This window comes from Coregonus lavaretus, assembly GCF_964263955.1.
Source record: "Coregonus lavaretus genome assembly, chromosome: 10".
NCBI classification, from domain to species: Eukaryota; Metazoa; Chordata; class Actinopteri; order Salmoniformes; family Salmonidae; genus Coregonus; species Coregonus lavaretus.
In genome coordinates, this window is record NC_139997.1 from 3,750,475 (window position 1) to 3,770,961 (window position 20,487).

The window sequence follows — 20,487 nt, forward strand, 5'->3', positions numbered from 1 at the left end:
CCATAGAAAATCTTTGGAGGGAGTTGAAAGTCCGTGTTGCCCAGCGACAGCCCCAAAACATCACTGCTCTAGGGGAGATCTGCATGGAGGAATGGGCCAAAATACCAGCAACAGTGTGTGAAAACCTTGTGAAGACTTACAGAAACCGTTTGACCTGTGTCATTGCCAACAAAGGGTATATAACAAAGTATTGAGAAACTTTTGTTATTGACCAAATACTTATTTTCCACCATAATTTGCAAATAAATTCATTAAAAATCCTACAATGTGATTTTCTGGATATTTTTTTCTCATTTTGTCTGTCATAGTTGACGTGTACCTATGATGAAAATTACAGGCCTCTCTCATCTTTTTAGGTGGGAGAACTTGCACAATTGGTGGCTGACTAAATACCTTTTTCCCCCACTGTAGATATTGCCTGTTAAAACTATGGCTGAGGGATTTGCACATAGTATTTTAATCATATTAATTAAATTGGAGCCAATTCCCATATGTTCCTAGACAGACCAGAGATATGACCATTCTAGTCCTCTGTAGCTCAATTGGTAGAGCATGGCGCTTGTAACGCCAGGGTAGTGGGTTCGATCCCTGGGACCAACCATACGTAAAAATGCATGCACGCATGACTGTAAGTCGCTTTGGATAAAAGCGTCTGCTAAATGGCATATTACTATAGTCTATCAAAAGCTTTTTCTGCATGGAGAGATAATACAGCACAAGGAGCTGGTGTTTCTGAGGAAGCTTACGGAGGTTATCTGAGGATAAGCGTTTTTCCGTGTCAACCAATTTGGGTAAGTAAGTCTCGAAATGGGATGACAATATTTTGGAAAACAGTTTAATATCTGTGTTTATCAAAGATAGGGGGCGATAGTGAGAACACTGGGTGGCATTCATAACCTTTTTTAAATAAAAGCAAAGTTAGTGCTGTATTCACATCTCTCCCAAATTAACCTTTGTGGTTTTTTTGTACGATTTTATTTCAGTTTTTTTTTTTTTTTTACAATACAAAACATATACACACAAACAACAACATACAGACACCATCCACAACATCCCCCCTGCCCAGACCCACCTGCTCACACCCCCATCTACAGCGCCCGTATCACTCTTCGCCAAACAGCCTCAAACTGCACCATTTTGTTTCTCCCCGTCGCCCACGCACTTTCAACGCAAAGCATTTGACCTTTCCATTGTGTTAACGAAGGAGGATTTGTTGATTTCTAGTTTTTAAGTATACGTTTTTTTTTCAAGATGATTGATGAGAAATGTATCGTCCAACCCATCAGGTATCTCGCTGCACCCTCAAATGCCATGTCTTGAAATATGCAGACAGACAGATTTAAAGTACATTTACATTGTAACACTTCTGACTTCTTCTAACTCCGCCCATAATTTTGGACATCATAACATTCCCAGAAGGCATGGAGGCATGGATTATTGAGTCAGTGTTCGTTTTACACTTCAGACATGACTCTGCCGTTGTGCTGTAGAATTTGTGAATTTTGTCTCGTGTATTAAATTATATACATTAGTTTACACTGGATTAAGCGTACATTTTCGTTAACTGTAATTTCGTTAGTTATGTTCCAACATTTCCTCCATCTTGTGTCAATATCAGTTATTTTTAAGTCTTGGTTCCAATAGTTTATATTGTTTTCTAAGAGGTTGTCAGTTGGATAGGCTCTCTGCAAGGTTTTGTGTATCTTACCTATCAAATGAATATAATTTTCTGACTCAAATAGGATTCCCTCAACATTACTCTGATGTCCAAAAGATTTCAAATAGAAATTTCTTGATATTAAAACTTTTAAGTCGCATGTATTTGAAAATATCTACATTGGTCAGTCCAACATTTCTTTTTAATTCTATCAACGAAAATGTACGCTCTATCATGGAAATACATTTATTTCCTATTACAGTTTCTATGCCTTTAGTGTAGACCAATTTATCGGTGAATTCTGAAAAGCTATCCAAGGATTGTTCCATAGGGTTGTGTTTTTAGGGAGTGATATTGGTTCTTGTAAAATGCATTTCATTTTCTTCAATATTGTTATATCGTTCTTAACTATGAAGTTGTTAATGTTCTTAGCTTTATCCTTAGAAAATAGACAGGTGAAAAGATTCTGGGGATCAGCATGCCCTTGTTCCTCTTTACTTCATATAACTCCAGGCAACATTTAAAGTGTTGGTCCCATGTTTCATGAGCTGAAATAAAAGATCCCACAAATTTTCCATACGCACAAAAAAAACGTATTTAGCTCAAGTTTGGTGCACAAATTTGTTTACATCCCTGTTAGTGAGAATTTCTCCTTTGCCAAGATAATTATTCCACCTGACAGGTGTGGCATATCAAGAGGCTGATTAAACAACATGATCATTACACAGGTGCACCCTGTGCTGGGGACAATAAAAGGCCACTCTAAAATGTGCCGTTTTGTCACACAACACAATGCCACAGATGACTCAAGTTTTGAGGGAGCATTCAATTGGCATGTTGACTGCAGGAATGTCCACCAGAGCTGTTGCCAGAGAATTGAATGCTCATTTCTCTACCATAAGCCGCCTCCAATGTCGTTTTAGAGAATTTGGCAGTACGTCCAACCGGCCTCACAAACGCAGACCACGTGTAACCACATCAGCCCAGGACCTCCACATCCAGCTTCTTCACCTGCAGGATCGTCTGAGACCAACCACCCGGACAGCTGATGAAACTGACGAATATTTCTGTCTGTAATAAAGCCCATTTGTGGGGAAAAACTCATTCTGATTGGCTGGGCCTGGCTCCCCTATGCCCTCCCAGGTCCACCCATGGCTCCGCCCCTGCCCAGTCATGTGAAGTCCATAGATTAGGGCCAAATGAATTTATTTCAATTGACTGATTTCCTTATATGAACTGTAACTCAGTAAAATCTTAAAAATTGTTGCATGTTGCGTTTATATTTTTGTTCAGTGTACATTGGAGAAAGACTACCACTTAAGTATTGTGGTCAGTTTTTATTACCTTGTGTATTAAATTAAAGTATAGTGGCTGGTGGGGCTCTACTTGGGGAGAGTGGGTCCACCGAGAGACTGAAGTGAGATGAGTGGAGACCCCACACATACTTCCGAGGAGGGTCTGATGCTCTCCCAGCCGCCTCCGTCCCGACCCCTCAGATAGACCCCCTCTCCTCTCTCACTAATAACCACCATTGAATCTTAGCTAAAATGACAAACAATGAATAATAATGAATCGACATCCTCTCCTAAATCTGTCCAGAACTCTTATTCATTTTGCAGCAGGTTTGCAAGTCACAAAAAATAAATACAATGACATGGTAGCATAGTTAAATCCTTCCTTCTCTCTCTCCCAAGCCAAACCTGTCCCAATAACCAGATGGAGTTCAGTAGCTTAAACGGAGGGGGACAGCCGTCAACAGGAAGAAAATAACAAACAAAAAAGGAATTGTGCGGTAGCCCATATGGGACTGGCCATCTATCCTAGTTCTCTGAACTATTTGAGAACATTCCCAACGTCAAACCAGTTGGAGAACGTTCCTAGAACAATAACAAAAAATGTAATTAAATGTAAGCATGTTTGAACGTTTAGGAAACGTTCTGTTAAAGTAATGAAATAACTTTATTTTGTCAATTTCCTTTAATGTGCTGGGAATGTTCCAAAGCCAATCAACTATCCTGCACCATTCCCAAAGCATTGTGGGAAGGTTGCATGCAAAATAACCATAGGACAACCATGCCATCACCCAGCTCTAAGAAACATATGGTTCTCAGAACATTATACGCTAGCTGGGTAGGCTGGCATATCGCAGTCCAATACACTTTACACACGTAGCTAACAATTAAATAGGCCAAAACACAAAAGATAGACGAAAACACAAAACCAAACGGAACCCCAAAAAGCACAGTGAAATTCTGTAAAAGAGAACAACACATTAGAACAGATGACAGATATTGTAGCAGACTGCTGCTCAGATCTGGCTTCCCTCTCCTCTCGGAGAGCAGCCTGTGTCCCAAAATGGCACCCTATTCCCTATGGGAAGGGCCTGGTCAAAAGTAGTGCACTACATAGGGAATAGGGTGCCATTTGCAACGCAGGCACAGTAACAGTGGCATGAGTCAGTCAGTCAGTCAGTCATGGAAGGGACATGATGTCTACGTGGCCTCAGTCCACCAACTGTCAGGACCAGGACAGGGCAGTGATGTCACGGTATGAGCAGCCTACTGAGGTTATGGCCTGATCTGGCCTGGTCTGGTATGGCGTGATCTGGCCTTAAACGCAGTTCTGTGGTGCTGGACCTGGGCCCGTACCCATAAAGCGCCTCAGTGGTAGAAGTGCTGATCTAAGACCAGGTCCCCATCTGTCCATATAATCGTATTCATTATGATCTAAAAGACGAAAGTGATCGTAGATCAGCACTCCTACTCTGAGACACTTTATGGATACAGGCCCTGGTTTACCATCCTAAAGCAGGCCTTTGATGCAGGACCACAGAGTTGCCTGCTATCTAAAATGGCACCCTATATGCCCTATGGGGAACTCAGTCAGGGTCTCAACTTACTGTTGAGTTAGAATAGTAGAATACAATTGCGAAATTTGGTTGTGCACTAGCAGTTTTTTCCTCTTATGTCAGTCACTCAATTAGCCCATGTCAGCTAACATAGATTTTTTGGGTAAATTAGTCTAGAGGCCAGCTATCTAAACTTGTAGTAATCATGGTCGAATTACCAACCGGGGGGGGGCCCATTGATTTTGTTAGTCGCTTTCACTCAGATATATTAAAAACTGCAAACAATTTTCTCCATCCTATAGCAAATGTGTAGAATTGCAGGAAATGTACTCTAAAATTTCAAATTCTTTCTCTCCGGTGTCAAGAGGGGGTCCGCTAAAATGTTTTGCTCGTGAGGTGGGCGGTGCTTAGGGCCCCCAAAACGCTAGGACCGTCTCTGACTGCTTGTGTGGGCGGGGACGTTGGTAGTAGACACTTGTAAATAAGAATAGAACACCTCTACATTAATGTGGATGCTACCATGGTTACGGATAAACCTGAACGAACCGTGAATAATGATGAGTGAGAACGTTTAGAATATATAAGTTATATGTTAGGTATAGAAACATATATTTTTTTAAATGACTAAAATATTATATTCTTATTTACAGTGAAAGTGACTCCAAAATGACACAGTACATTATTTATTATTAATTTCTATTGGGCACAAAATAATCTGAAACACAACCAAAACAAACAGCAAATGCATCCAACAAATATGTAGTCACAAGCTTGATGTAGTCATTGCGTGCTATGAATATGGGACTAAATACTAAACGTTTTACTACTTTAATACACAAGTGAATTTGTCCCAATACTTTTTGGTACCCTAAAATGGAGGGACTATGTACAAAAAGTGCTGTAATTTCTAAACCGTTCACCTGATATTGATTAAAATACCATCAAATGAAAGCTGCACTTTATCCTCATAGTCATTGTATCATTTAAAATTCCAAAGCGATGGAGTACAGAGCCAAAACAACCAAAACAATGTGTCACTGTCCCAATACTTTTGGAGCTCACTGTATAGTGCATTATGGGCCCTGGTCAAAGGTAGTGCACTGTATCGGGAACAGCAGGATGCCATTTGGAACACACATTTCACTTTAACATAGACATCTCTGTCCTCAGAAGTATGACCAGTAAGAAGATATTGCTGTGCATTAGGATTTCTTCTTTATGTGGTTGGACTTAGCCAATGGAATGATATGCCTCCAACATACGCCCCACATTTGGAATAATGCTGTAAGTACCTAGCAACAGCATCTGGTAAACAGTCAAACCACCGGGGTCAAATAAAATGGCACAATTTTGGGAACGGTATCATTGCTGTTTTGATCATTTCCTTTAAAAAACATAATTAGTTTCGAGTTCACAGTGGTTCACATTTGTAGTAGTACATTACACCTAAGGTGAAGCCATTATAGTTGCTGTGATTTATTGAATAAGGAAGGTTGATTTCTTCCTTCTTCCTGTCTTCAGGCCACAGCCACAACAGAGCTTTGTCATAACACCATTTACAGTGGCTTGCGAAAGTATTCACCCCCTTGGCATTTTTCCTATTTTGTTGTCTTACAACCTGGAATTACAATGGATTTTTTTGGGGGGGTTGTATCATTTGATTTACATAACATACCTACCACTTTGAAGATGCAAAACAATTTTGGGGTGTGAAACAAATAAGAAATAAAACAAAACAAAACTGAAAACTTGAGCGTGCATAACTATTCACCCAAAGTCAATACTTTGTAGAGCCACCTTTTGCAGCAATTACAGCTGCAAGTCTCTTGGGGTATGTCTCTATAAGCTTGGCACATCTAGCCACTGGGATTTTTGCCCATTCTTCAAGGCAAAACTGCTCCAGCTCCTTCAAGTTGGATGGGTTCCGCTGGTGTACAGCAATCTTTAAGTCATACCACAGATTCTCAATTGGATTGAGGTCTGGGCTTTGACTAGGCCATTCCAAGACATTTAAATGTTTCCCCTTAAACCACTCGAGTGTTGCTTTAGCAGTATGCTCAGAGTCATTGTCCTGCTGGAAGGTGAACCTCCGTCCCAGTCTCAAATCTCTGGAAGACTGAAACAGGTTTCCCTCAAGAATTTCCCTGTATTTAGCGCCATCCATCATTCCTTCAATTCTGACCAGTTTCCCAGTCCTTGCCGATGAAAAACATCCCCACAGCATGATGCTGCCACCACCATGCTTCACTGTGGGGATGGTGTTCTCGGGGTCATGAGAGGTGTTGGGTTTGCGCCAGACATAGCATTTTCCTTAATGGCCAAAAAGCTCAATTTTAGTCTATTCTGACCAGAGTACCTTCTTCCATATGTTTGGGGAGTCTCCCACATGCCTTTTGGCGAACACCAAATGTGTTTGATAATTTTTTTCTTGAAGCAATGGCTTTTTTCTGGCCACTCTTCCGTAAAGCCCAGCTCTGTGGAGTGTACGGCTTAAAGTGGTCCTATGGACAGATACTCCAATCTCTGCTGTGGAGCTTTGCAGCTCCTTCAGGGTTATGTTTGGTCTCTTTGTTGCCTCTATGATTAATGCCCTCCTTGCCTGGTCCGTGAGTTTTGGTGGGCGGCCCTCTCTTGGCAGGTTTATTGTGGTGCCATATTCTTTCCAATTTCTAATAATGGATTTAATAGTGCTCCGTGGGATGTTCAAAGTTTCTGATATTTTTGTATAACCCAACCCTGATCTGTACTTCTCCACAACTTTGTCCCTGACCTGTTTGGATAGCTCCTTGGTCTTCATGGTGCCGCTTGCTTGGTGGTGCCCCTTGCTTAGAGGTGTTGCAGACTCTGGGGCCTTTCAGAACAGGTGTATATATACTGAGATCATGTGACAGATCATGTGACACTTAGATTGCACACAGGTGGACTTTATTTAACTAATTATGTGACTTCTGAAGGTAATTGGTTGCACCAGATCTTATTTAGGGGCTTCATAGCAAAGGGGGTGAATACATATGCACGCACCACTTTTCCGTAATTAGTTTTTTAGAATTTTTTTTACAAGTTATTTTTTTCATTTCACTTCACCAATTTGGATTATTTTGTGTACGTCCATTACATGAAATCCAAATAAAAATCCATTTAAATTACAGGTTGTAATGCAACAGAATAATAAAAACGCCAAGGGGGATGAATACTTTTGCAAGGCACTGCATGAAAACCCTTCCATAATATAGGCTACTACTGTCCTCTTCAATCACTCAATTTATAATCACAGTCAAAGGTTTAATACAATGTAAAATCTGAATAGTGCACACACACACACACATTTGTCAGAAATAAAATAGGCCTTTACTGCTAATGCAATTAATTGTCAGATAATCGATTATTCAAAATAACAATGATTTTTCTCCTGTGGCAGCAAGTTAATAATGAAAATAAAATAGCCTACAACAAAAACTAATTTAGCCATCTAGCAGCCTTGATTTTGGTTTGATTAGGAGTAGCATTGTCAACAATTCTGTTATATTAATACTGGGTTTTCCCGGCTTAAAAATAATAATTACTCAACATTTTGTTTAAACAAAAATATATCACCAGGAATATTTGTTTTTCCAATATAAATAAACATATCAATATTTGTTATTTAATCCAAATGAAAACATATCCCCAGCAACATACATCTTTTTTTGTATCCACAGTAGAAAATGTTAATTAATTACCAAGAGATCCTGTGTAATTGCTAAATTAAATCATGGAATTTCTGCATGAGGGTACTGTAAAATAAATCTCTCACAAATAACTTAAAAATCACCTCTTGCAAATATTGGTTTTCCCAAAAATTCATAGCGTAGCCCTAAATGACCAATATAACAAAGCCTGTATTTCTGATGAAATCAACCGTTCAATGAAAAGAAGGGATCTCCGGAGTGAGGTAGGCTACATCGATTGTGTAAGATGTTATAGCAAAGGCTTTGGTGACATGATGTGGTCACAAATGGCATTACATCATCCCCATTAGAAGTGGACTCGCGCACCGGTTGGTGTTGAGATGCTGCTACCATCCATCTCCTTCACCTGGTGTTGAGATGCCGCTACCATCCATCTCCTTCACCTGGTGTTGAGATGCTGCTACCATCCATCTCCTTCACCTGGTGTTGAGATGCCGCTACCATCCATCTCCTTCACCTGGTGTTGAGATGCTGCTACCATCCATCTCCTTCACCTGGTGTTGAGATGCTGCTACCATCCATCTCCTTCACCTGGTGTTGAGATGCTGCTACCATCCATCTCCTTCACCTGGTGTTGAGATGCTGCTACCATCCATCTCCTTCTTCCCTTTTTGCAGTAGACTTAGTCATCAGCATGTCCACAGGGACGATCAGTGCTTGAAGAGGACTGAAAACATTTCGGTGCCGAAACTCTGCAATATTTTATAAGAGATACAGGAACTCAAGTAGTAGAAGATGTGAGGTGCCGGAACTCCATTTTCCTTGTCTTTGTGATGTGGTTTGGAGCAACCATTTACTTTTTAATTCAAGAGACATGAAATACCAACGTGCCTTTGAAAAAGGATTGTGTTTATTTACAGTGTTTGTCTTGAATTACAATAAAAATGTTTGAATGAATTGAGTGAGTTGCCTCATCTTGGTGATTTCACTGGCAGACGAGGAGGAGGAGGACAGCTCGTATAAACATTAGGTTGGTGTGTCCCAAATGGCACCCTTCTCCCTTCATAATGGCACCCTTCTCCCTTCATAATGGCACCCTTCTCCCTTCATAATGGCACCCTTCTCCCTTCATAATGGCACCCTTCTCCCTTCATAATGGCACCCTTCTCCCTTCATAATGGCACCCTTCTCCCTTCATAATGGCACCCTTCTCCCTTCATAATGGCACCCTTCTCCCTTCATAATGGCACCCTTCTCCCTTTATAATGGCACCCTTCTCCCTTCATAATGGCACCCTTCTCCCTTCATAATGGCACCCTTCTCCCTTCATAATGGCACCCTTCTCCCTTCATAATGGCACCCTTCTCCCTTCATAATGGCACCCTTCTCCCTTCATAATGGCACCCTTCTCCCTTCATAATGGCACCCTTCTCCCTTCATAATGGCACCCTTCTCCCTTCATAATGGCACCCTTCATAATGGCACCCTTCTCCCTTCATAATGGCACCCTTCTCCCTTCATAATGGCACCCTTCTCCCTTCATAATGGCACCCATCTCCCTTTATAATGGCACCCTTCTCCCTTCATAATGGCACCCTTCTCCCTTCATAATGGCACCCATCTCCCTTTATAATGCACTACATTTGACCGCAGACTACTCTGGATCAAAGCCCTACTTCAGGATGGGATACCAGGTCCAACAGGTAGTTTGCACTGTAAAGGAAACAGGGTGCTATTTGGGACACATCGTTGGTTATCTGTGTTATAGTGGAGCTGACCCTAACTCTCCCAGTGGCAGCTTTGGCAGACAGACAGAGGGAAGTCCTGGTGGGGGGGGGGGGATGATCGCAGCAATATGGGCAGTTTTCTCCTCTCTTCCTTATCAGTGACTCTCTCCTTTCTTGCCCACAACCTACGTTGAATAGAAACACAGCCATGTAAACAGTGCAGGAATCCTCCTGGTCCCAAATGGAGTAGACTTCAACGGAAAACCTCCTATAGTGTACGCAGTAGCAGATAACATTCACCACAAATTATTGTCAGCATCAACTGAATATCAACAACCATATTGACATGTTTAGTGGAACAACTGCACATTGTCGATTTAATTTAAGATCGCCAACATTAGCCAGATTTTACTGCTGAAATCAATGTAATGTACCATTGGATGATATTGCTATGATTGTACCATTACTGCTAGGCCTGATCTGACCAGGGAGGCCTGATCTGACCAGAGAGGCCTGATCTGACCAGGGAGGCCTGATCTGACCAGAGAGGCCTGATCTGACCAGAGAGGCCTGATCTGACCAGGGAGGCCTGATCTGACCAGGGAGGCCTGATCTGACCAGGGAGGCCTGATCTGACCAGGGAGGCCTGATCTGACCAGGGAGGCCTGATCTGACCAGAGAGGCCTGATCTGACCAGGGAGGCCTGATCTGACCAGGGAGGCCTGATCTGACCAGGGAGGCCTGATCTGACCAGAGAGGCCTGATCTGACCAGAGAGGTGCAGAATACAAAATCAACACAACAAACTCCATCAACATCATAGTCTCATAGCTGCTGGGGGAGGCCTGATCTTACCCGTTTGAAGTCGTTCATGTTTGTTGCCTGTACAGGGGTCCCGATAAAAGTAAGGTAATTTATTTTAGTTGTCTCCTCATCCCCTTGGTTGTTCTTCACAAACATCTGTTAGGACACATGGAAGAACCACAGATTCATCATTACAGGGGGACACAACCAGTAGAAACTAACGGTCAGTTTCCCGGACACAGTTTAAGCGTTGTCCTGGCATGCTCAATGGAGAATCTCCACCGAAAGAGCTTTCTAGTCTAGGACCATTGTCCGGGAAACTGCCCATAAAGGATATAATTCTTGCAGTCTTAGTTTGAACCTATGTTGCCAATCAAGCAACAAATTCCTGATTATTTTCTGTAAACATGCATTCTATATCACGGCTGTGTGTAGCCTAGTGGGCTGCGGTTGAGACAAAAAAAAACATGACTATTTTGTGCCACTAGATGGCTGTATTGTTCTACTTTAACATAACTAATTACACCTGGGCTGCATCTCAATAGTCTAAAGTGGTTTCCTCCTTCCTTCCTTCCTTCCTTCCTGCACCAAATATGATCTATTATATTGACAAGACATTGGACTGTCTGCTCTAACAATGGGAATAAAAGTCTGCAAAGGCAGAAGGCAGGCTGGAGGAGGCGGGATCAGGTGGGAGCATTCTAGCCAATGAGAGAGTAGATACGCATGTGAACAACAGGCACAACTCTGATATAAAATCGTTTTTTTCTCAAAAGTTGCCAGGATGCCACGTGCGTTTATCAGTAATTCATAACAACCTAAACATTACGAAACCTCTATTCGATCAAATAAGCCTCACTTAGCAATTACATTTTATGTTGACCAAATTTGACACTCATTGACCTCCATAAAGAAACTCCCCCCTTGGTCTCATTGACCTCCATACAGACCCAACCCCCCCCCCCCCCCCTTGCTCTGCGGACCGATTTTGGGTCGGAGTCAGCCTTCTGGCGTCACCTCTTCCTCTCTGTCTGCAGTTCAGAACTGGACAATACTTTCTTCTCCAGTGTTAGAACAGGAACCAACTGAAGTACGTGCAGCGTTTCAATATCCTGTGACCTCAACAAAAGAGGGAAGGAGAGAACCAGGAAGTGAGGGGCCTGCAGGTGATTGGTTGGTGTTAAATGACTTACGGTGACACTCTGGACATTCTGGAATTTGACGTATCTCAGTGGAATCAGTCCGTCGTCCTTGAAGTCCTCCTCTGCCAGGTCCAGGGTCTGGGTGGCCTCGCTCCGCTCAGCATCGTCAAAGTCCATGGAGCGAGGCAGGTTGATGAAGATCTTCACACACTTTGGTGCCTGGGCTGTAAAAGGGAGAAAGGGAAGTAGGCAGAGGGGGAGAGGAAGTAGGCAGAGGGGGGAAAGGAAGTAGGCAGAGGGGGAGAGGAAGTAGGCAGAGGGGGAGAGGAAGTAGGCAGAGGGGGAGAGGAAGTAGGCAGAGGGGGAGAGGAAGTAGGCAGAGGGGGGGAAGGAAGTAGGCAGAGGGGGGAAAGGAAGTAGGCAGAGGGGAAAGGAAGTAGGCAGAGGGGGAGAGGAAGTAGGCAGAGGGGGAGAGGAAGTAGGCAGAGGGGGAGAGGAAGTAGGCAGGGGGAAAGGAAGTAGGCAGAGGGGAAAAGGAAGTAGGCAGAGGGGGAGAGGAAGTAGGCAGAGGGGGGAAAGGAAGTAGGCAGAGGGGAAAAGGAAGTAGGCAGGGGGAAAGGAAGTAGGCAGAGGGGGGAAAGGAAGTAGGCAGAGGGGGGAAGGAAGTAGGCAGAGGGGGGAAGGAAGTAGGCAGAGGGGGGAAAGGAAGTAGGCAGAGGGGAAAAGGAAGTAGGCAGAGGGGAAAAGGAAGTAGGCAGAGGGGAAAGGAAGTAGGCAGAGGGGAAAGGAAGTAGGCAGAGGGGGAAATAAGGAAGTAGGCAGAGGGGGGAAAGGAAGTAGGCAGAGGGGGGAAATGAGGTATGTATGAGAAAACAAGGCAACCAAAGCAAGCAAGGGAACTCAACAACACAACAAATGATAAACCATGATCATTCCAATAAAGGCCAACATCTATTCCATGGGAAAAAGGATCAAACTTAAAAGGTTTTCCTTTTCTAGTACATGTGCTTTTACTAGGAACGGAGCAACATTTAGGTGCAGCCAGGAAGAATAAGGACTCACCGAAGTCAGAGGACTGGAGCTTCATTGAGAACAGCTTGACGGGCTGGTTGAAGGCCATCGTAATGAGGAGCTGTAGGGGAGAAAATATGAGTCTCTCAGAGAGGGGTGTTATTATACATCTATGAGTCTCTCAGAGAGGGGTGTTATTATACATCTATGAGTCTCTCAGTGAGGGGTGTTATCATACATCTATGAGTCTCTCAGTGAGGGGTGTTATTATACATCTATGAGTCTCTCAGTGAGGGGTGTTATCATACATCTATGAGTCTCTCAGTGAGGGGTGTTATTATACATCTATGAGTCTCTCAGTGAGGGGTGTTATTATACATCTATGAGTCTCTTAGTGAGGGGTGTTATTATACATCTATGAGTCTCTCAGTGAGGGGTGTTATTATACATCTATGAGTCTCTTAGTGAGGGGTGTTATTATACATCTATGAGTCTCTCAGAGAGGGGTGTTATTATACATCTATGAGTCTCTTAGTGAGGGGTGTTATTATACATCTATGAGTCTCTCAGAGAGGGGTGTTATTATACATCTATGAGTCTCTTAGTGAGGGGTGTTATTATATATCTATGAGTCTCTCAGTGAGGGGTGTTATTACACATCTATGAGTCTCTCAGTGAGGGGTGTTATTATACATCTATGAGTCTCTCAGTGAGGGGTGTTATTATACATCTATGAGTCTCTCAGTGAGGGGTGTTATCATACATCTATGAGTCTCTCAGAGAGGGGTGTTATTATACATCTATGAGTCTCTTAGTGAGGGGTGTTATTACACATCTATGAGTCTCTTAGTGAGGGGTGTTATTATACATCTATGAGTCTCTCAGAGAGGGGTGTTATTATACATCTATGAGTCTCTTAGTGAGGGGTGTTATTACACATCTATGAGTCTCTCAGAGAGGGGTGTTATTATACATCTATGAGTCTTTCAGTGAGGGGTGTTATTATACATCTATGAGTCTCTCAGTGAGGGGTGTTATTATACATCTATGAGTCTCTCAGTGAGGGGTGTTATTATACATCTATGAGTCTCTCAGTGAGGGGTGTTATTATACATCTATGAGTCTCTCAGTGAGGGGTGTTATTATACATCTATGAGCCTCTCAGTGAGGGGTGTTATCATACATCTATGAGTCTCTCAGAGAGGGGTGTTATTATACATCTATGAGTCTCTCAGTGAGGGGTGTTATTATACATCTATGAGTCTCTTAGTGAGGGGAGTTATTATACATCTATGAGTCTCTTAGTGAGGGGTGTTATTATACATCTATGAGTCTCTTAGTGAGGGGAGTAATTATACATCTATGAGTCTCTTAGTGAGGGGTGTTATTATACATCTATGAGGCTCTCAGTAAGGGGTGTTATTATACATCTATGAGTCTCTCAGTGAGGGGTGTTATTATACATCTATGAGTCTCTTAGTGAGGGGTGTTATTATACATCTATGAGTCTCTTAGTGAGGGGTGTTATTATACATCTATGAGTCTCTCAGTGAGGGGTGTTATTATACATCTATGAGTCTCTTAGTGAGGGGTGTTATTATACATCTATGAGTCTCTTAGTGAGGGGTGTTATTATACATCTATGAGTCTCTCAGTGAGGGGTGTTATCATACATCTATGAGTCTCTCAGTGAGGGGTGTTATCATACATCTATGAGTCTCTTAGTGAGGGGTGTTATTATACATCTATGAGTCTCTTAGTGAAGGGTGTTATCATACATCTATGAGTCTCTTAGTGAAGGGTGTTATCATACATCTATGAGTCTCTTAGTGAAGGGTGTTATTATACATCTATGAGTCTCTTAGTGAAGGGTGTTATCATACATCTATGAGTCTCTTAGTGAGGGGTGTTATTATACATCTATGAGTCTCTCAGTGAGGGGTGTTATTATATATCTATGAGTCTCTTAGTGAGGGGTGTTATTATATATCTATGAGTCTCTTAGTGAGGGGTGTTATTATACATCTATGAGTCTCTGAGTGAGGGGTGTTATTATACATCTATGAGTCTCTGAGTGAGGGGTGTTATTATACATCTATGAGTCTCTTAGTGAAGGGTGTTATCATACATCTATGAGTCTCTTAGTGAAGGGTGTTATTATACATCTATGAGTCTCTTAGTGAAGGGTGTTATCATACATCTATGAGTCTCTTAGTGAGGGGTGTTATTATACATCTATGAGTCTCTCAGTGAGGGGTGTTATTATATATCTATGAGTCTCTTAGTGAGGGGTGTTATTATATATCTATGAGTCTCTTAGTGAGGGGTGTTATTATACATCTATGAGTCTCTTAGTGAGGGGTGTTATTATACATCTATGAGTCTCTTAGTGAGGGGTGTTATTATATATCTATGAGTCTCTTAGTGAGGGGTGTTATTATACATCTATGAGTCTCTTAGTGAAGGGTGTTATCATACATCTATGAGTCTCTTAGTGAGGGGTGTTATTATACATCTATGAGTCTCTCAGTGAGGGGTGTTATTATATATCTATGAGTCTCTTAGTGAGGGGTGTTATTATATATCTATGAGTCTCTTAGTGAGGGGTGTTATTATACATCTATGAGTCTCTGAGTGAGGGGTGTTATTATACATCTATGAGTCTCTGAGTGAGGGGTGTTATTATACATCTATGAGTCTCTTAGTGAAGGGTGTTATCATACATCTATGAGTCTCTTAGTGAAGGGTGTTATTATACATCTATGAGTCTCTTAGTGAAGGGTGTTATCATACATCTATGAGTCTCTTAGTGAGGGGTGTTATTATACATCTATGAGTCTCTCAGTGAGGGGTGTTATTATATATCTATGAGTCTCTTAGTGAGGGGTGTTATTATATATCTATGAGTCTCTTAGTGAGGGGTGTTATTATACATCTATGAGTCTCTTAGTGAGGGGTGTTATTATACATCTATGAGTCTCTTAGTGAGGGGTGTTATTATATATCTATGAGTCTCTTAGTGAGGGGTGTTATTATATATCTATGAGTCTCTTAGTGAGGGGTGTTATTATACAACGAATTGCAAAAATCTCTGAAGCTGGAGACTCTTATCTCCCTCAATAACTTTAAGCATCAGTTGTCAGAGCACCTTACCGATCACTGCACCTGTACACAGCCCATCTGAAATTAGCCCACCCAACTACCTCATCCCTATATTGTTATTTATTTTGCTCTTTTGCACCCCAGTATCTCTATTTGCACATAATCTCTTGCACATCTAGCATTCCAGTGTTAATACTATTGTAATTATTCTGCACTATAGCCTATTTATTGCCTTACCTCCATAACTTGCTACATTTGCACACACTGTATATATATTTTCTGTTGTATTTCTGACTTTATGTTTTTTACCCCATATGTAACTCTGTGTTGTTTTTTATTGCACTACTTTGCTTTATCTTGGCCAGGTCGCAGTTGTAAATGAGAACCTGTTCTCAACTGGCTTACCTGGTTAAATAAAGGTGAAATAAAAAATAAAAAATAAAAAATATATGAGTCTCTTAGTGAGGGGTGTTATTATATATCTATGAGTCTCTCAGTGAGGGGTGTTATTATACATCTATGAGTCTCTCAGTGAGGGGTGTTATCATACATCTATGAGTCTCTCAGTGAGGGGTGTTATTATACATCTATGAGTCTCTCAGTGAGGGGTGTTATTATACATCTATGAGTCTCTCAGTGAGGGGTGTTATTATACATCTATGAGTCTCTCAGTGAGGGGTGTTATTATACATCTATGAGTCTCTCAGTGAGGGGTGTTATTATACATCTATGAGTCTCTGAGTGAGGGGTGTTATTATACATCTATGAGTCTCTTAGTGAGGGGTGTTATTATATATCTATGAGTCTCTTAGTGAGGGGTGTTATTATATATCTATGAGTCTCTCAGTGAGGGGTGTTATTATACATCTATGAGTCTCTTAGTGAGGGGTGTTATTATATATCTATGAGTCTCTTAGTGAGGGGTGTTATTATATATCTATGAGTCTCTCAGTGAGGGGTGTTATTATACATCTATGAGTCTCTCAGTGAGGGGTGTTATTATACATCTATGAGTCTCTCAGTGAGGGGTGTTATTATACATCTATGAGTCTCTCAGTGAGGGGTGTTATTATACATCTATGAGTCTCTTAGTGAGGGGTGTTATTATACATCTATGAGTCTCTTAGTGAGGGGTGTTATTATACATCTATGAGTCTCTTAGTGAGGGGTGTTATTATACATCTATGAGTCTCTTAGTGAGGGGTGTTATTATACATCTATGAGTCTCTTAGTGAGGGGTGTTATCATACATCTATGAGTCTCTTAGTGAGGGGTGATATCATACATCTATGAGTCTCTTAGTGAGGGGTGTTATTATACATATATGAGTCTCTTAGTGAGGGGTGTTATTATACATCTATGAGTCTCTTAGTGAGGGGTGTTATTATACATCTATGAGTCTCTTAGTGAGGGGTGTTATCATACATCTATGAGTCTCTTAGTGAGGGGTGATATCATACATCTATGAGTCTCTTAGTGAGGGGTGTTATTATACATATATGAGTCTCTTAGTGAGGGGTGTTATTATACATATATGAGTCTCTCAGTGAGGGGTGTTATCATACATCTATATTTTCCACACTGACATCAATAGAAGGTAACATCCCGCAAATGAAGGAAAATGTGGCTGTGTTCCACTTGGGTCTCGTCAATTAATTCCAAAACCAAGGCAAACATTTTCAAATGGACATGGTGGGTACTTCCAGTAAACCTCACAACAGGTGACTGGACTGAAAACATTTCAGACCACTCTGACCAAAAAGAGAAGAAGGAGCTAACATCCATCCATCCTCAGACTCACCTGCTCGTCACAGTCAGACTCCAGGTAGGTGGTGTCCTTGACCAAGCAGTTGTCAAAACCGCTCTCGTCGCTCTCATTTAGGCACTCACAGCCAGCTTTGTTCACAAACGGCATCAGGTCCATCTGAACGCACAGACACAGTACAAATATATATATTTTTAAAAGGACACACACAAGGTGAACCCCATGTTAAGTGCACATTACAAGCAAGCACAAAAAGCTGAAAGATTTAATTATAGTCAGAGGTTCTCGCACCTACTTGTGTAGCATCACACTAAATGTTGACACTGCTTTACAGAAATGTGAGCTGATGTAGAGGATGGTTAGCTTTGACTTATGCTAAACGTTGCTACTGCCTTCCGGAGGCCTGTCCTGGGATACTGTCAGCATTGACGGTGCATCTGGAGTATGCTATGTTACGGTGCAGAGGGGTTCTGAGTTCACGCCCTGTCTCGGGAAGACTAGGGAGGGGTTCTGAGTTCACGCCCTGTCTCGGGAAGACTAGGGAGGGGTTCTGAGTTCACGCCCTGTCTCGGGAAGACTAGGGAGGGGTTCTGAGTTCACGGCCCAGGTCAGGAGGCCAGGGAGGGGTTCTGAGTTCACATCCTGTCTCAGGAAGACAGGGAGGGGTTCTGAGTTCACGTCCTGTCTCGGGAAGACAGGGAGCGGTTCTGAGTTCACGTCCTGTCTCGGGAAGACAGGGAGGGATTCTGAGTTCACGGCCCAGGTCGGGAGGCCAGGGACAGAACTCAGAAGTATAACTAGCCTAGGGTGAGTTTCCCAAAAACATAAAGATCGGTAAGCTAGATGGTAGGCAATAGACGAATGATGATCTTAATTCTAAAGATTATCTTTACGTTTTGGAAAACTCACCCGAGTGATGCAGTTAATATTATACTCACATATCCCTTGGGAATGTCTGAGTCCTCGTTGCTTCCAGGGTCGTTTTCTACATGCTGCTTGATCTTCTCCTCTAGACCCGAGGCATCTGCACCCTGATACTGGTCAATGCGCACTTTGTTACGGAAAAACAAAAACGTTGGCGTTGCAGAGATGTTGTTGGCGGCAGCCGTTGCCTGATAGGGAAGAGGGAAGATTGACATCGAAATCTTAGTCACATGCATAACCACACATACCAGACTTCTTCATCTGTATTGCTCAATGAATGACATGAGAGGATGTTGACATGTCTGAGGCCATACATCACTTCTTGTTTACCAAGAATCCTACGACAACAACAACTTGAACAATGGAGTACCTGGTGTTTTGATTACGATACAGTAGGTTGTATTATTAAAGCTCGTAACACAAAAAGAACCTCACCTGACAGACGTGTACATCTACTTCAAGAAAAATTACATGTGGGTACTTGTTACTCAACATGTTGAAAGCAGGGGATATTCTGACACAGGGTCGACACCTGGGGAGCGAAGAGGAGTTTAATAGGAAGCTATTGTCAACTAACCCGGAAGTGTAGTTAATTGGCTAACGTTAGTTAGCTAGTTATTATCAATGGCTGTTATAAACAAAACAGGAATGCAAAAGTAAGCCTTACATATGCAGTAGCTAAAGCTAAAACAATAGTTAGTCAAGCATTCTTCTTCAGAGTTAGCTAGTTATCTAGATGGTTAGCTAGCTAACTCATGTTAGCAAACATAGCTGTTGTGTTCCCTTCACATGGAAGTGCATAGCTAGCTAGTAGATGCCTATTAAAACCACTAGCTAGATAGGTGGCTAGCTAGCTAGATAACATTACTTATATGTACCACAAACTATATAGAACATATTTGACTGTATTGTTAGATAGCTAGTACCAGACTACTATGATGCTGTTAACAAGTAGTCTAGCTAGCTAGCTAGCTTAGCCTGTCTGATATTGCTAAGTCATAGCTGGCTAAGCTATCTAGCTAGCTAACAGCGTGGAGTGTCGTCAGAGTTAAATTACCGTTTGCTATTTTGTCACGCTTTTAAAAAGAGCTGTTTGAAAGTACTCAACAACTGATACACCGTTAAATCCGAAACAAATGTACCAACTAGCTAGCTATACATTCACAAATGAACGTGGATCACCCATTTCAGTTTAAGATCACCTCTAGCATGCTAGCCAGCTACATACCTAGTAAAGCCAGGCCTGGGAACAGATTTTGAACCTTACCCTGCCATCGTGAACTTCACTACGGCAAGCCTTGAGCCGGCGGCGGATAGCTCAGGTTGGAATTCTGAATCATTTCCGATTACCTTTACCCCGACCATTTTACAGAATACAGCTGCAAATGTGTATTTTATTTTATGACAGATTATATACAAAACAGTGTCACGGTTGTACACTGTCCAAACTCAACTCCACTCTCGGATCACACACTTTCCTTGAAGCTCCTTGACGAAATGTTGGACATTAACCAATGAAAACCAAGCAGGGCGTGCTCAACTCCACAGCTCAAACAAGTCAAGGAAATTTAATGAATGTATTATATTTCGATTAAACAAGTACTGATCCAAGGTCAGTTTTTACTTCACGTGAATCTATCGAAATCCAATTGTATTTGTCACATGCCCCGAATACAACGGGTGTAGACTTAACCGGGAAATGCTTGCTTACGAGCCCTTCCCAACGATGCAGAGTTAAACAATTAAAAATTAAAAATAGTAGCAGGAGGAATATGATACACAAAAATGGAGCTGTATACAGGGAGTACCAGTACCAGCTCAATGTGTGTTTGTGTTGTCG

General features: G+C 41.9%; 1 protein-coding gene across 2 annotated transcripts; it reads right to left on the reverse strand.

The window, feature by feature from the left end:
• Window positions 1-9,061: 9,061 nt before the first annotated feature.
• LOC311135907 (thioredoxin-like protein 1) lies at window positions 9,062-20,210 on the reverse strand. 2 transcript variants are annotated; one of them, XM_084169926.1, is made up of 8 exons: window positions 19,915-20,210; window positions 19,083-19,179; window positions 18,662-18,835; window positions 17,760-17,882; window positions 12,908-12,977; window positions 11,897-12,069; window positions 10,755-10,859; window positions 9,062-10,085 (listed from the first exon to the last, which is right to left on the reverse strand). In XM_084169926.1, exons 1-8 carry the CDS (start codon window positions 20,010-20,012, stop codon window positions 10,056-10,058), a joined length of 870 nt encoding a protein of 289 aa, XP_084026052.1. In that variant the 5' UTR covers window positions 20,013-20,210; the 3' UTR covers window positions 9,062-10,055. The 2 variants fall into 2 exon arrangements, with proteins under 2 accessions (XP_084026052.1, XP_084026053.1); XM_084169927.1 differs by having other exon boundaries at window positions 19,876-20,117.
• Between the last annotated feature and the right edge of the window lie 277 nt (window positions 20,211-20,487).

What these genes read in the sequence shown, in the direction of transcription:
- LOC311135907 (XM_084169926.1), bottom strand. Translation starts at nt 20,012, where the DNA reads ATGGTCGGGGTAAAGGTAATCGGAAATGATTCAGAATTCCAACCTGAG. An exon ending in GTGAAGTTCACGATGGCAGG is followed by an intron (nt 19,180 to 19,914) that starts GTAAGGTTCAAA and finishes TTCGCTCCCCAG; the next exon opens with GTGTCGACCCTGTGTCAGAA. An exon ending in AGTCTGACTGTGACGAGCAG is followed by an intron (nt 12,978 to 17,759) that starts GTGAGTCTGAGG and finishes TCTCCCCTACAG; the next exon opens with CTCCTCATTACGATGGCCTT.